General features: G+C 32.6%; 2 protein-coding genes across 3 annotated transcripts; one reads left to right on the forward strand and one right to left on the reverse strand.

Annotated features, from left to right (window-relative positions):
- Positions 1-1010: 1010 nt before the first annotated feature.
- LOC105641899 (MLO-like protein 1) lies at positions 1011-8826 on the forward strand. 2 transcript variants are annotated; one of them, XM_012226548.4, is made up of 14 exons: positions 1011-1211; positions 1317-1374; positions 1479-1699; positions 3731-3847; positions 3989-4049; positions 5498-5592; positions 5704-5778; positions 5864-5952; positions 6048-6097; positions 6358-6398; positions 6487-6696; positions 6793-6860; positions 6956-7016; positions 7095-8826. In XM_012226548.4, exons 1-14 carry the CDS (start codon positions 1095-1097, stop codon positions 7323-7325), a joined length of 1494 nt encoding a protein of 497 aa, XP_012081938.1. In that variant the 5' UTR covers positions 1011-1094; the 3' UTR covers positions 7326-8826. The 2 variants fall into 2 exon arrangements, with proteins under 2 accessions (XP_012081938.1, XP_020538057.1); XM_020682398.3 differs by having other exon boundaries at positions 5501-5592.
- Positions 8827-10521: 1695 nt separating this feature from the next.
- On the reverse strand, positions 10522-12900 carry LOC105641867 (Pentatricopeptide repeat (PPR) superfamily protein). Its single transcript, XM_012226511.4, has one exon. The coding sequence runs from the start codon at positions 12701-12703 to the stop codon at positions 10601-10603; it is 2103 nt and encodes a 700-aa protein (XP_012081901.1). The 5' UTR covers positions 12704-12900; the 3' UTR covers positions 10522-10600.
- Between the last annotated feature and the right edge of the window lie 4096 nt (positions 12901-16996).

Raw genomic sequence — 16996 nt, forward strand, 5'->3', positions numbered from 1 at the left:
TTTGTTATTTTAATATATATATATATATATATATATTAATTATTAATACTTAAAATACAAAATTAAAAGATATATAAAAAAGAATGAAAACTCTATCTTATAATTTACAATTTATTACATATCCCTATTAATATCAATGCAAGAACTAATTCACAGCGTTGATTTGAAATCATAAAAAAGAATCAGCAATATAATATTGAACAAACTAAAATGTGGAATATCGTTGGGATTATTTTGATCTTTTTTTTTTAAATGTTGAAATTTTTGCAAATTCATCTCTGAATAAATAAGATATGTTATGATTTTCAATCACGATGTTAATTTTCAGAATTTAATTAATTATGCTGAAATAAAAAATTAATTTATTTTATAATTTATTATAAATAATTGTTTATTAAATTATATTTATTTAATGTAATGTGTCGTAAATTTACCGATATTTTATTTTTAAAAAAATTATCGTTGTCTCATTTCCGTACGGTGTTGTATCTGGGGAACCTAAAAAATAAATAATCGATGGAAAAGGTGGCCGAATCAAGATACAACCATACTCCAGAAACCTACCTTCCACAACCTTCAACGGCAGAAATATATGCTAATTGCTTGCCGGAAGACAGATAAAGAAAGAATCCCCATTAAAAAAAACGCAAGCATTGTAGAATCCGTGAGAAATTAATTAATAACAAAAAGGAAACAAGAACCATCCAGATATTAATACGCGTTTTGCATTAAATTAAAGGACTATCTTTCTCTTTCTGACCGTTTCATTGTCTCAGTAATTTCCATTCAATCTGTTAAGAGTTTCTGTTACAATATTAATAATTAACCTCAAGTTGAAGATACAATACAGACACTCTAGGGTCAGTATGGTTAGGTTAGTCAATTCCATTACGTCCGCCAATCAATGAATCAATCAAGCTTTTTTTTTTTTTTTCTACAATCAATATTAATTCTTTCAGTCTAATATATACACACACACACACACACATGTATATATATATATACTCAAACGCTGGTTTTTCCTTTTCTTTCTTTTACATCATATATAATAGAAGAAGAAAGAAAGAAAGAATTGCTTGAATAGAAATCAAGAAATGGCAGAAGGAGGAAGGACCTTGGAATACACTCCAACATGGGTTGTTGCAGTTGTTTGTTGTGTTATCGTTGCTATTTCTCTTGCTGTCGAAAGGATCCTTCACTATCTTGGCAAGGCATGTCTCTTCTCCTTCTGTATATATTATCATTATCATGAGCAATCAAAGGAAATTCTTGTTTAGTAACCATCATTAATGTTTAATGCCATTTGAGTTTTGCAGTTATTGAAGAGAAAACAACAGAAACCTCTCTTTGAAGCCTTACAGAAGATCAAAGAAGGTGTAAATATATGTTAATTTCCGTATACAATATTTTTTTTTATTAACTAGATTGTACTATTTTTTATGGATTTAATGGGAAATCGTGTGTTTGTGATGTTTCAGAGTTGATGCTTTTGGGGTTTATATCACTGTTATTGACAGTGTTTCAAGGTAGTATTAACAAAATCTGCATAACGGAGGAATTGGCTAATAAATGGCTTCCTTGCAAGGAAGAATCTGATACTACTGGCACCACCGCGCACTATCAGACCTCGTTTTCTTTCATTTCCGGTGGTTCCCGCCGTCGCCTTCTGGCTGAGGAATCTAAATCTAGCTGTGCTGAGGTAATTCATTAAATTTTTTGGTCAAAATCCTTTTATTAGGGAATTCCCGATTTAGTAGGGAATTCGAGTATCACCAACACTCAATTGAATGTGAATACGAAATGCACTAATTTTCGTTTTCATCCTTAAATTTTTTATTCCTTTTTTCTATTTAAAATTTTATTTTCGAGAAATTCGAGCTAAAAAAAGTAAGAGTATATATATATATATATATATATATATATATATTACTCTTTGTTTTGACATTCTGTTTTCAGGTATTAAGACACCAAATAATAAATAAATAAATTTAAATGATAAATCTTTCTATTGAGAAATAAAAATCAAATAAAGTTAGTGAGAGTAGAATATTATATTTAGACAGGTCCTATGATTCTTCCTTAGTGGTGTGCAATGAAGATTTTTAAGTTTTAATTTCAATTCAGTTGTCCACCAATCATGGATGTGAAGTCCACCCAACTTTATTTTTTATATCTTTTTTCTTTTTTTTTTTTTTTGGTACATTGAAAATATTTTTAAAAAATGACTTGTATAATTTCTTTTGCACGATAATTAAAATAATGAAAATAATGCCTTCCATGTCTAAATTAATCAGGATTTAATAATATGTTAGGTTGAAAATCTATTAAATATAATGCATGAACATGTCAGGAGTGAAAAAGACCCAGGTAAAAATCATTATTCTGTAAGACTTTCACACCATAGCTCCACTTGCACGCGCTTTGTTTGAAATTGCCTTGCATACACACACGCCTTTCATTGAAATTTCCTTTGAAAAAAATTATTAAGTGAATTGATTGTATTATCCTTAATTTATAATATCTAAATATTAAATTTAATTTTTTTTAGTTATTGTTAGTTATGTATAGAGAGTAAAAAAAAAAAATTATTATTTATTAAATTTACAAATATAACAACTATTTGGAAACACCATACTTTTTAAATGTAACAAATATTTCACAATGTAGGGAGTATTCAAATTTGGTCGCAATTGGACTCGATTTGAATGGTCTTAATTGCTAGATTAAAAAAGTAGAGTTATGTTAGATACCAAAGAGTCCAGTTGACAAGATTCTTTTACTAATTGGGGCTTAATGTTTATCTTAGGGTCTTTTGAGTAAAATTAGCTATTTTAGTAATTATTAGTTGTTTAGTAGTATTTATCTATTAGTTGTTTGAGTAGCATTTTATAAAATGCTAAAACTTAAACGTTACGTGAGTTAATTTTTTTTATAAAATACTACATTAACCTCTAAAAAAATTAAGACAAATATTATTTTATTATAAAAATAGCGTTTGGTCAAAACTAAAATATATTTAACAAGTTATTACCGAACGTATGCTTAAAAGTAAACTCCTCCCGAATTTGATACTTGTCTTCTGTAGTTATTTCTTAATGCTTGAAAGTTTAGTATTATTAGTAGTAATTAATGCTTCCTGCGCGGAAGTTCTTTGCCGAACTGTTAATTATTCACAATAGGACTATTCAAAATCCAAATGGAGTAACTCGATTTGAATTTTGAATATTGCTATTATTATTCTGTCTGTCCACAAATATAAGATATTTCATTTCTCCATATATAAGTTGTTTTGAAAATATCTATCCTGACAGATGAACTATCTTATATTGATAATGTTTTTCTAATTTTATCTTTGTTTATGTTAAATACAGTAATAACTATCTCTATAATTTTGTAAAAGGTAATTAAGTCAAATCAATGAACATTTATTATAATTTAAAAAATTATTTGTTTCCCTAATCACCCTGCAAGAACCTTAAACAATTTACCTTTAGGGATATAAGGAGTATGATATAATAACTAATAAATTGCTGTTTTGGATTAATAAAATAGCTAATAAATTAGAAGATAAAATTGGAGTTTGAACAGTACTAATTAATATACAAGATGTTTTACTTGCTAATCATGTAATTAAGCTTATTCATTATCAAATGGTGAAAATTTGATAATGAATTTAAGAATAAAATAGAATCTAACAGTTCCTTTTTTTCTTTGGCTTGTGAATTTGCAGGGAAAGGTTCCAATTTTATCTACAACTGCATTGCATCATCTTCATATTTTTATCTTTGTGCTAGCTTGTGTCCATGTGGCTTTCTGTGCTCTAACCATTCTTTTTGGAAGTGCAAAGGTATACAATATTTTCCTATATATTTTTGCAGCTTTTGCTTTTCTGATTTCCATTTATTGTGTATAGTTTCTGAAATAACTAATATTTTCTTCTATAAAACTTTTTATTTTACATAAAACATGAACTTTTTTTCATGTTCAGATAAGACAATGGAAGCATTGGGAAGATTCTGAATCTGGGAAGGAAAATGATCCAGAAGAAGGTAATGCTTATTAGCATAGTTAAAACTTATAAATTTATAATTTCATGCACATTTATCTAAGAGCCCAATTGGAGGAACAGTTGGAGCAAGCATTTCGCATTTGAGCTTCCAACCAAGATGTTTGGTAAACTTAGTTCATGTTCGGCAACATCTTTTAAACTAGCTTTTAGCGTCTCAATTAAGTCAAAACTCTATCTTAATTGGAGGGTTCAGTAACATAATAATAGCTTTTAGAGGTTGAAGGAACTTTTTATTAGACGTAGGGTCTGTTCGGCAATACTAGCTGTTTTAGTAGTTGTTAGCGGTTTTACGAGCTGTTAGCTGTTTTAATAGCTGTTAGATATTAGCGGTTAGCTGTTTATGTAACTATTTTAGAGTGAAAGTGTTCGGTAATTGTTAAATTTAAAATGACAAAAAGAGATATTTAAATATTGAGTTAAAATTTTAACTTAATGACTATAGTAGTGAACTCATTATAAAAAAAAAAAATGTTAATTTATAGTGTATAGTCCAATTATATAAATTGAAATCATTATCATTTCTAAAATGATAATACAATTTCCTCACATATTCCTCTATTAATTCATTATTAAATTATTTTGTTTAAATTTTTTGTAAAATAATGTAATTTTTTAACTTAATTGCAGATTTACAGTACCATAGCAAAAGACTTTAAACTAATGTTAAAAGTTAATTAACGATAAGGATAAAGATAATATAAGTTAATTAAGGATATAATTATCAAAAAAATTTAATCAAAAAATGAAAACGCTAAACCTTAGATGGATTAAGGTTTTAATAAATGCTATCTTATCACTTAAGAGCTATTTTATATACTACTTTACTGAATGATATAATTTATAAATATAGTGTTTTGACACAGTCAAAACTTTAAACTCTCTCCCTTAAATGTTGTTGCCGAACAGACCCGTAAAACACTATAACATAATGTTTAGCTTTTTAGCATTTAATTTTTTTCCTCAGAATTCAACTAATTAAACAACTAATGTATTTTTTATCATTTTAAATTAAACAACTAGTTTTACTGAATATTTTTAATTTAAATTTAAACCGTTACATAAACAGCTATCAGCTAAAGGTTAATAATTAATAGCTAATAGTTTTAGTGGCTATTAAAACAACTAATATTGCCGACTAGATACTTAGGCTTGTTTAATTTGGAAAATGAAATAATAGGAAATAGAATTGCTTTTCCACAAATATACTATATACCCATTATTCACTTTTTATAAAACATATGTTAAACCTTGAAATTTCCATCACTTAGCATTTGGTTTAACTATTAACTACTATGTCAACAGCTAACTGCTATCCCTGAACCAAATAGCTAAAATTACAATGAAGAAAAAGCAATTCCATTACCTTTCTTAAACAGTCAAAATCCTTTTTATGTTAATTTTCTTCTTATTCAATTATCATGTATGCAGCAGGAAATGCAAAGCTTACACATGTTCAAGATCATGACTTTATCAAGAAACGGTTTCGGGGTATGGGCAAGGACTCTTATATAATAGGCTGGGTGGTAGGATCACCATTGTTTTCAAGTATCTTTTCTTTATTTTTCAAAATTTTTTTAATAACTTAAATTTATTATTTTTCAATTTAATGGATTATGACTTCTTTTCTTTTTCAGCATTCATTTTTCAAGCAGTTTTATGGTTCTGTTACAAAATCTGATTATATAACATTGAGACTAGGCTTCATTATGGTAAGGTTAATCATCTGCAATTCTATTAATTTGTTCTAACTCTTTATGTAATAGAGTTATGTTTATAAAATATTTCTTCCTGCAGTCTCATTGTAGGGGAAACCCTAAATTTAACTTTCACAAGTACATGATGCGAGCCCTCGAAGCTGACTTCAAGAAAGTTGTAGGAATAAGGTTAATTATGTTACAGTTTTTTACTTGTTTAAACAGTAATTTTTGCTCTTAATTGTGTGTTATCTTGAACTAATTCATGACCTCATCGGTTGCAGTTGGTATCTTTGGTTATTTGTGTTTATTTTCTTGCTGCTGAATATTGCTGGTAAGCAATGAGCTTACTAATTTTCCTTTTTTTTTTTTTTTTTTTTTTTTTTTTTTTTTTTTTCCTTAAAATCTAAAAATGTTAAGACAAAAGTTACCTTCTTCGAAAAAATATTTCACATGTCTCTTTCCAAATGTTGTTTTGCCTTTGGAATCTTAAGTTTACCAGAGTTCATGTCTGATTATGTAGTTTTATGCTATTCTGCAATTTTCAGATTGTTTGTTTGATAAATGTGCTGTGCTTATGATTATGATATGCAGGTTGGCACACATATTTCTGGATCGCGTTCGTTCCCTTCATTGTAAGCTCTCGAAGCATATATTTGTACTATACAATAAGTCTAACAACGAATTTATTAGGAAAATGATTTTTGGTTTTTATTTTAACAGCTTCTACTAGCTGTGGGTACTAAATTAGAGCATGTAATTACACAATTAGCTCATGAGGTTGCAGAGAAACACGTAGCAGTCAAAGGAGACTTGGTTATTCAACCTTCAGATGATCATTTCTGGTTCCACAGGCCTCAAATTGTTATAATTTTGATCCATATCATCCTATTCCAAAATTCTTTTGAACTTGCATTTTTCTTCTGGATATGGGTAAGGAACACACAAAATTTGCAGACAACATTTTCTTTTTTTACTGCTAAAAGTAATGAATGATTTTTACTTCTTTGACTTATATATTTATTGCAGGCTCAATATGGTTTCGACTCCTGTATAATGGGACAAGTTGGTTACATTATCCCAAGACTTATTATAGGGTAAAATAAAGATTCTCCTTTTTTTTTTTTTTTGTTTCAGTAACAGTCTCACATCGATGAATGAAAAATTTATAGCTTCTGTTTATCACATTTAGGGCGTTCGTTCAGTTCGTCTGCAGCTATAGTACATTGCCATTATATGCAATTGTCACACAGGTAAATTCGGACTCTGACCGAAACTTCTAATTTCGTCCTGACAAAGAAGCTGAAAATGATTATTGTGTTGTAATGCAGATGGGAAGTTCATTCAAGAAAGCAATATTTGATGAACATATTCAAGTAGGGCTTGTTGGTTGGGCTAAGCAAGCTAAAAAGAATACAGTTCTTAGAAAGGCAGCTCATGGCTCTAGCCAAGTTGGTCACAAGGAGGATTCTCCACCAGCAGTTCAGTTGGCAAACATCGGAGACAAGGAATCTGCAATGGAAGATATTGTACAGCAAACAGCCTCTGGTAGGCCAAACTGAAAAGCATCATATCTCTGAATGCTCGTGTGTTGAGTTGCCACTGTCGCAAAATACTCCAACATAATATCTTATATTTTGTCCTTTTAGATTTAGTTCCAAGATTTGCTTATGTAATCAAGACTTTGTTCTAGCTCTGGGGCCAAGTAAAGTTTAAAATTTCCCTTTGTTTCTTGTCCCTAAGGACCCAAGTAGTAGTAGTCTCATCTATATGTTTGCATAAACTATAGATTTTTATTAAGTAATGAAATCCGCTTCCTCTGTGTTGCAGATTTAAGAGATGAGAAAAGCTATGAGTTCTTAGTCTTTCTTACATTTATGCTTAGAAGCTTTTTTCCAAATATTTACAGCTCAAAATAACCAACAAATGGTATCAGAGCTCTTTAGTTTTTAAAGGGGCCTGAGATTATCTTTATTACTTGAGAGAGAGAAAAGAAATAGAGAAGTGAGTTATGGCTTCCAATGTTTCAATTCCAACACCACCCATCTTCGGAGGCCAAAATTATAATTTTTTGGTAATCAAGATGAAAGCTTTCTTAAAAGCTAATGATTTGTGGGAGGTAGACGAAAAAATTATGAACCACTACCACAAAGGCCAAATTCTACTCTTGCTCAAATCAAGCAACAAATGCAGGAGGCTCTAAAGCAATTTAAAGCCCTTTCCTTCATTCACTCAGCTGTGGATGAAAGTATTTTTCCAAGAATCATGGGTCTAGACAGCCAAGAAAGCATGGGATTTGTTGAAGGAGGAGTTTCAAGATACCGGAAGAATGAAGCAAGTGAAGATGCAAACTCTTAGAAGAGAATTTGAAGCTTTGAAAATGAAAGATGGTGAAAGTATTAAAGATTATAGTGCTAGAGTGCTGCAAGTAGTGAACCAGCTAAGAATTAATCGAGAAGAAATTTCAGATCAAAGGGTGGTAGAAAAAATTCTCATCACTTTGCCTGACAAGTACGAGTCTAAAGTTGCTGCCATTGAAGAATCTCATGATTTATCCAAATACTCTGTCACAGAACTCACAGGAGCTTTTCAGGTATCCATGGAAGGAGCTTTTCAAGCAAAAATCAAGCTTAGAGAGTCAGATGTTGTGAAGTATCCTCCATGTAGAATTTGTAAGAGAACCAACCATGAAGAGAAAGATTGTTGGCATAAGGGAAAGCCACAATGCTTTAAATGCAAGAGATTTGGGCATGTTCAAAAGAATGGTGTATTTACTAACAGATGAGAAAAGCTATGAGTTCTTAGTCTTTCCTACATTTTTGCTTAGAAGCTTTTCTCCAAATATTTACAGCTCAAAATAACCAACATGGTGTATTTACTGCTTCCAAACCCAGAAGAACAGAGCCTTCGAATTATTACAGAACACTGAAATATAAGTTAAGAAGAGTATATATACATAGTTATTTATTTAAAGGAGGCTAGAAGTAATTGTTAATTATAGCTTATCACTCGTATTAAAAGGCATTGAATACTATTTTTAGCATAGATTTACTTTGATTTCTACCATTTTGCTTTTCCAATTTATTAAATTTCTAGAATGCTCCATATTATAAACTTGATACTGAAATCTGTTTAAAAAGTTCTTCTATCAAATCTCACTACTGGGTTTAAACATTAAAATAGAATTGTTTAAGCTTTCCTTTGTTTCAGCTTTAACCCTGTTTTATATGTATAAATGAAGAGGTGATTAAGGTTGATCAAACGACTCGATCCGTTGGATATCCGGTCTGATCCGATCTGAATAGTGGTGGATCGGATGTGCAGATTAAATATGAAATCAAGACCCCGAAACTTTTTTAGTTCCAGATGATGCAGAGCCAATTATAATTCCGAATCCAATCCCATCTCCTGAGCTATACCTATAACTTCTGAAAATGTAGATTTGCCCGAACTTATTTAATAAGGCGAGATGGAGACCCTGATTTGGACCCTCGTGATCGAGCTTATGATTGTAAAGAACACGAAGCCATAGTCAAACGATCCAAACCAGGTTGAGAGCGTCGAAGCCTGAAGCACTCACTTCTACTCCTGTCTTGCTGTGGAAGCAGTGGCCGGAAGCTTCACAACCGAGATAGAGCCATCCCTGGAACCCAGGTTTAGAACTCCTGAGACTGGCCTACAAGAATCCTGCCCCCGCCTAAGAACTTGAGAGAAAAGGTCCCATCTGGACTAGCTGTCAAAGTTTCTACTTGAAAGAAAGAGAGGAAATTGCTATTGCATTGCCTTTTAGAGAGGGATTTCATTGATGTGGCATTAGTGGTCTTACCTGCTTATCTGCGTCAATCCGAAAGTTTTTTCTTTCTCTTCTAAACGAGATTGATTTTCTTCAATTCAAAATCTGGAACTTACCAGGGGAAACTCTTAATTCAAGAAATTCCATCATAGCTCTTGAATCAAGACTTCCCCGGCAAGGTCTACGGCTACAGAGCCATCTAGCTACCATCTTTCGTGTATAAAGTGTTTTCACTTGTCATAGTTACCTAGTGGGCTAGCTTCACACACTTGATTATGGGCCTCATCGCAATTCGTAGATAAACGCTATTCTTGACTACCTCTTATTATAGGAGCGAAGCGATAAAATGGGAAGACTCGTATTAAGGGGCGAATACGGAGTAGAAGGGTGTGATTCCGAAGCATAGCTGATAGGCGGGCTAGCTAACCAGAAGAAAATAAGAGGTAAAGCACGAGGTTATGAAATAATAATAAGAGTGACGGGTACGGCACGGCTATTCCGAATGCTAGCTTTCCTGTAGTAGAGCGAGGCTCAGAAAGAGTTTCCGATTGAGGTATTTGGTTCTTGTTCCTCTTTCCATACGGTATCGATGGGCCGATCGTTCCCCTTCCTCTGGTAAACTAGCAAATAGCATTTACCTTATAAGTGGCATGTCAAAAAGGAGAAAGAAGAGAAAACAGAAGCGCAAAAGACCTTTCGAGGAAAGGAAGATACCGTAGAAAGACTTGTCCCAAGGAACGGAGGTTTTTAAGCCTAGAGGTGACTATACCCTCAAGAGATAAGCCTATGTTCTTCAAGTTATGCAGCAAGTTTTACAACATTTAAGCAACTGCTAAATTGCTTCTGGACTCCGACTTCGAAGAGGCTATGCCAACTGCATCTTTGGACGAATATCTGGCAACAAGACTTCAATTATTGGATCGAAATCTATGCAGGTAAAGACAAAATGAACTCTTCATAAGGAATTAAGGATAATGAATCTACTTATTCCCAGAATTAATGAATAATTAATACAAATGGCCAGCATCTATGGCTGAAGTATCCTTACATGTGATAAGAATCATCAATCAAACAATCTAAACTAGCAACAGAATCCAACCACTTGATTTCGCTGATCAGTTCTCCCAGTATCTGATACATCTCTTCGTAATTAGGGTGTGATCTATCATCAGCATTGAAAGCATGAACCTCATTCTTAACCTCTATCCAACTCCAACCAGGGACCTTTCTCACCTTCCTCTCCCTCATCAACCTCGTTATGTGCGCTTTCTTATCCCACCTTCTAAGATCTCCATACATGTTAGAGAGTATAACGTAAGTGCAATGCTCTTCAGGCTCTAGCTCTAGTAGATGACTTGCTACTTGAGCAGCTAATTCTATGTCTCCACAAGCCCTGCAGGCAGCTAATAGGGTTTTCCACACCATTGCATCAGGTTTATGTGGCATCGATTCCACCAAGGCTTTTGCCTCATCTAGATGCCCAGCTCGACCAAAAAGATCTATTGCACAAGCATAATGCTCCATCCGAGGTGAAATGCCATACTCTGATGCCATAGATTTTAGAAAATAGCGGCCCTGTTCGACCAATCCAACGTGGCTACATGCAGTCAAAGCTGCGACAAAAGTTATATGATCCACCTTCACCATCCTCTCCCTCATTTGGAAGAAGAGGTTCAATGCAACATCACCCTGTCCATGTTGTGCATAGGCAAACATAATGGAATTCCAAGTAATCGAGCTATTTTTGGTACTCCCGTCAAAAGATTTTCGAGCATCCTCAATGATCCCACATTTAGAATACATGAAAATCAATGAACTAGCTACAAAGTCATTCATCTCAAAGCCTGATTTAACTACCAAGACATGAATTTGTTGGCCTAGTTGGAGTGTTGCTAAATCCGAGCAAGATCTAAGAGCCGCAGAAAATGCATAATCATCAATTTCGACCCCCAAAGATCTCATATGCTCAAAGAATTTCAGCGCATCTTCACTACATCCAGTTTGTGAGAATCCAGTCAAAATGGAATTCCAGGAGACACGATCCTTCGATTCCATGGAATGAAACACATGTAATGCATCTTCCATGGATTTATAATTAGGTTCAAGATACATAGCTATTAATGCATTACATATGGGCACAGATTTTGTTAGCCCCCTCTTGATCACCAAGCAATGCAAAGATTTTCCATGATCTTTATGTGAAGAAGAACTTATAACACTGGTGTAAGTATAAATGTCTGGCTCAAACCCAAACTGTTGCATGTCAAGGAATAGTTTAATGGCAACTTCTTTCCTATCATGTGTTAAGTAAGCTGCTAACATGGAATTCCAAGTAACTACATCTCGGGTGCCAAAAGCACCACCAAAAACTCTTTCTGCATCCTCTAAAGAACCACATTCCGAGTATGAAGTTATTGTGGCATTGCATACGGTGTTATCAAAATCCACACCATATTTTATAATTTTACAATGAAGCTGCATTGTTGACTTGTAAAACCTATCTTCATCAAGCAAGGTAAGAAGTGGAGAAAAAGTTCCATCATCAGGACTAACCGCTTCTATTTCCAGACAATCTAATAACCAAAATGCAGTGTCACGATCGCCTTTTTGTACAAAACCAGCAATAAGTGCATTCCACGAGACAGAATTACGCTGTGGCATGCACTGAAACACAACAAACGCATCATCAAGTCTCTCACACTTCGCATACATGTCCAAAAGAGCACTTCCGGCATAAACATTCTCCTCAAAACCAATCTTAACTATCAAGGAATGCAGTTGCTGTCCAAGATCAAGATTACAACCATGAGCAACTCCTTTAAGTATACTTCCAAAAGTATAGGCATCAGCCTCAAAACCTAATCTTTTCATAGATTTATGCAAATCCCAAGCAGCCCCGAAGTTTCCAGAATTGACATAACCAGCAATCATTGTGTTCCAAGTAACGGTATCTCTTTGGGGCATTTCGTCGAACAGTTTCAAAGCGATAGTTACTCCTCCCCAGCGGCATCTCGTGTATTGACTGAGAATGTTGTTTGCAGTGTAAATATCTGCTATCTCTCCTAATTTGATAGTCTGACAATGGGTTATAAAGATTTTATACAAAGCATGCCTCGAGCTTTCAATTGCTGAGCTCAGTGGCCTCATTCATTCGTGGAATCATGTGTATTCATTCCACAGAAAACAGATAATTACTTTGTTTGCTTTGAAGGATGTGAAATTAAAGACAATTACTTAGTTTGCATGTTAAAGAGGGAGAAATCATTGGAGACACGCGTCAATTTTTCTCCTCTTTTTTTTTTTTTTTTTGAGCCAAAATCTCTCCAATTTTAAACACATGAAATGAAGGATTTACAGAAGCTAAAAAATTGAAGTTAATGTTTTTATATACCTAAATATTTCAAATTGTAATATATTATTATTACTTTTTTTCTGAAGAACATATATTATTTCTAGAGTCGCAACAATGGTTTATAAGATTTTTAATTTTTATATGTAAAATATTTGTTTGATGCACAATTAAGACAATCTTTAAATAATAATTTTCAATTATTCAATAAATATTTAATAAATGCAATTTTACAAATTACAGTATTCAATAAGTTAAAATAAAAATTAAAAATATCATAATTTTTATCGTGAAGAATGAATTTAATAAACTCGTAGAATAAATAGTGTGAATATCGACTTCAAAGAAAACATGAGTTAGATATAAAAAATAGGCCAAATCATTAAAAAATGGTTATTAATCAATTTCATTCAGCACTTTTTAAGTAATTACAATTTCACTGTAAATCGACCTTTGTATATTGGACACCCTAAAGTTATCAATATAATCCTAAAATTTGAAGTTTTTTTAATGGTTTAACATAGAAAGTGTGATTGCAACTTTTATGTTTAATTACTTCAAACAAAGGGTGGTTATTGAAATATTTATAAGCAAAATTTTTGTACCAATATGTGCATTTGGATTTTTCTGAGAATATTAATAAAATATAGGTTTAAATGTACAAGTATCTAGACATATTAAATTATGCAACCTAGGGAAGAGCATATATTTGGATATATCAAAAAATAATGTGGGTCTTTCTGAAGTACAAATCCTGGCATCAAAATACAATTGGAAAATGGAACATCACCTTATTAGAAAAAAATCCTGATGACATCTCGCAAATTTTTTCAGCATACAAATACATGCCTATTTTCTCATTGCAAATTTAACTAGTTTCATATCATAGACCATAAAATCTGTCAAACGGCTATGCACCATGGTGTTGGTATCTGCAATTTTAGGATCACCAAAAACCAAAAGCTTGCGGTTAATGACCTAACATATCCAGGATGATCAATGATACAAATCTTCTAATTTGCTTTCGCCGCAATTTACGTCATCTCGTTGAAGTGAACAAAAACAAATCCTATCCGGAGCTGTAAAATCATACGACAAGCTTCGTCACAGAGTTTGCAATCTGTCTGCTTCTTCTTGTTTTGAAACATCGACCATGGGAGTATTTTACTGAGTGAAATAGTAAAAAATATCTAGTTCAGCCCCTTAAAAGGGTAACCAATAATTGTTGCTTATGATTGTAAAGTTCCCCATGTACATGCGCATACACTTCGAGGAACTCAAGACAACTATCTGTTTATTTTTATCCACGTCAGCATTTGGCATAAATGAATTTAAAGTATATATTTCATTTAAAAATAATAGATTTAATTCAGTTTTATTGAATTCCATAAAATTCATAAAATTGAATTAAAGTGATCGAAATGAATATTTTCATTCATACCAAACAAAAATAAACAAATTTTAAATGAGTCCCCTAAAATTTTATGGAACTCATTTATACCAAACAATGATTAACAATATATTATATGTTCCTATGTATGTTTGCTTATTGCAGAAATAGACGGCTGAAATGGTCAATTAAACTAAGATAATAAACGTTTGGAGTAACAAAGGAGAGGAAGTTGTAATTCCCGGAAAATAAGGAATGTGAGCTTGTTCGGTTGGCACGAAGCACAAAAGTCCCAAGAAGTGAGAAACAAGTGCTACACCAAATCATGGTCAGCCGATGCAATAGAAAATTTTGAGTTAGAGGAGCAAGAACAACAAAGTCTTATGAATCATGTCCCTGCCAATTTTTAATGGCAAGGTAGGTAATGAACAAGAAAAAACAAGTGCTGCATCTCTACATACATTTTCTCCTTATGCTCAAACAACATTCGTTGCACCATCAAACACTGGAAATAAAAGAAGAAAGGCAAATAAAGGGGCCACATATTTTGATGAAGGCAGGCCAAATTCTATGTGGATAATAGATATCATCAATGGATGAAACTAAATATATAATTTAAAATTTTGATTTACCCATGTGAAAAAATGAACAACTTAATGTACCAATTTAGGTATTCCCTTTTGAACATGTGAATTGAATCTTTTGATAGACATCTATCACTTACTATCTATGGTTCATCCCAATTAAGCAAATTTTCTTGTTCATCCTCTCATGTTTTGTCATTTTGATTAATGGTTAGGTAAAATGGTGTAGAAGAAGGGAATGCAATTGCCTTTTTCTAGGGCAGGTGCCCTGTTGAGTCTATTCTTGTTTCTTTTATTTTGTAAGAAAAATGGGCCAATCCCTAAATAGGTAGGATAACTTGTCCTTAAAAAAGTTTCCAAATTGAAAAGGGCACATGCAAGAATAAATGAACAACATATCATGCACCCAATAAGGGAGGGGGTTTCTGCGTAGGACACATGCAATGTCTCTCCCCTCATTAGAAGCAGAATTGACTAAAATTACAAAGGTCAGTACAAAACTCCCTTATCAAATGACCCTTTAATGAAAGGACAATAGCCCTTTATTCTTGGGCACAGCTTGATAAGACTATAATTGGTGCTGTATACTTTCACATTCTTTAAAGATCCATTATCTTCTAACTACCATTTCTTGTCATTCCTTATAAGACTCTTATCTTTATTAATTAATTCCTTATAATTGGTGAAAAATCACTTGGGATATATTTTCCAGCGTTTGATACAGCATTAAAAAATTTTAATTTTTCACCATATAAATAATGCATTTACGCCTATTATATTTCACGTAAATCTAATAAATATATACATATTCATAAGAAAATAAAAACAACTAATTTAATCATAAAAAAACAAATGTTCATATTTCATGTTTGTTTATACATCTAAACCATCAAAATAGGTTAAATATAAGTATTCAAAGCCAGCTAATGATCACCACAATGGATAATTCATTTGTGACATTTGTTGTTTGATAAGTTAAGACATTATCAAAGTGCATATGCTTGCATGCATTTGCTTATTCAAACAGCAAACACTTGCCAGGCATGAATATACCTAACCTCATCTCTGATATGAGCTAATGAAAGAATTAATTATCAGCCTTAACAAGAAAAGAAAGTGCAACAAGAAAATTAATTAAAATTTTAATTATTAATTAATTTATAAAAAAGGAAATAAAAGAAAATATACATTCCGCTTTGATTTTTGGTGAAATCAGGTCCAAACTAGAGGAATTCAATAGTCCCACCAAAAAGTGGCCAACCCATTGTACCAGGAGGCAACCCCTTTCTTGCATATATTATTTCATTCCATTTCAAGGACATAGTAAATAAAATACCCAATCCCATAAAAAGCCCAACACCAAACACCGCCACTAAAACTGCCATTGATGCTCCCAAGAAAAGTAAATCAAAGAACACAAAAAAGCTACTATTATATCTTTCTTTAAAGAGTTCTGTGCTTTACTGCTGCAAAATGGTATGGCTTGCTCAGGTGTATTGTTATAAGGATAGAGACATTGACAGAAAGGAAATGCTGAATAGGCAAGACCACACACCCACTCAGTGGCCTATTATTTTCGCATATATATTATAGGGAAAGACAGGAGTAAATTATAGCAGGCAAAAAATATTTCACTATCTCTAATTCCACTTGAACAATATAGTACTTGTGATGTTTACTAAATAAAAGGCCTAAACTCATTGTTCGGTCTAAACTCGATAAGTATTACTAAACACTTGGTGCCATGATGGAAACAGCGAGCTAAAGGGTCCTGAAAGACAATAGAAGGTCTGCAATATATCTCTGGGCTTATTGTCCAACTTTAACAAAAATTAACAAAAAACCAACAAAATTAATACAAGAAGTTTCCAAAAACTAAGAATAATTCAATAATAACAAGTAGAGTTTTCAAATATCTACAAAAGTAGCAGAAAACCTTGCTTTTTTTAGCTAGATGACTTCGCCGGAGAAGACTAACAATACTGTGTCCGTCGTTGACTTGGAGATGCTATGGGCGATTTTGGTGGCGGAGTTGTAAGATGTTTTCCCGTCTCCTTGGACTTAAATTGAATGAGTATGGGACCTTGACGAAGTGGCAAGTAAGTCGAGGAGTGGAG

This window comes from Jatropha curcas, chromosome 5 (genome assembly GCF_041381405.1).
Source record: "Jatropha curcas cultivar XTBG-Jc1 chromosome 5, XTBG_Jcur_1.0, whole genome shotgun sequence".
NCBI lineage: Eukaryota > Viridiplantae > Streptophyta > Magnoliopsida > Malpighiales > Euphorbiaceae > Jatropha > Jatropha curcas.

Bases quoted from the DNA above. Each gene is read 5' to 3' on its own strand.
- LOC105641867 (XM_012226511.4), bottom strand. From the start codon at position 12,703: ATGAGGCCACTGAGCTCAGCAATTGAAAGCTCGAGGCATGCTTTGTAT.
- LOC105641899 (XM_012226548.4), top strand. From the start codon at position 1,095: ATGGCAGAAGGAGGAAGGACCTTGGAATACACTCCAACATGGGTTGTT. The intron at 5,593-5,703 runs GTAGGATCACCA...TTTCTTTTTCAG, and splicing joins CTTATATAATAGGCTGGGTG to CATTCATTTTTCAAGCAGTT. The intron at 6,098-6,357 runs GTAAGCAATGAG...TATGATATGCAG, and splicing joins CTTGCTGCTGAATATTGCTG to GTTGGCACACATATTTCTGG.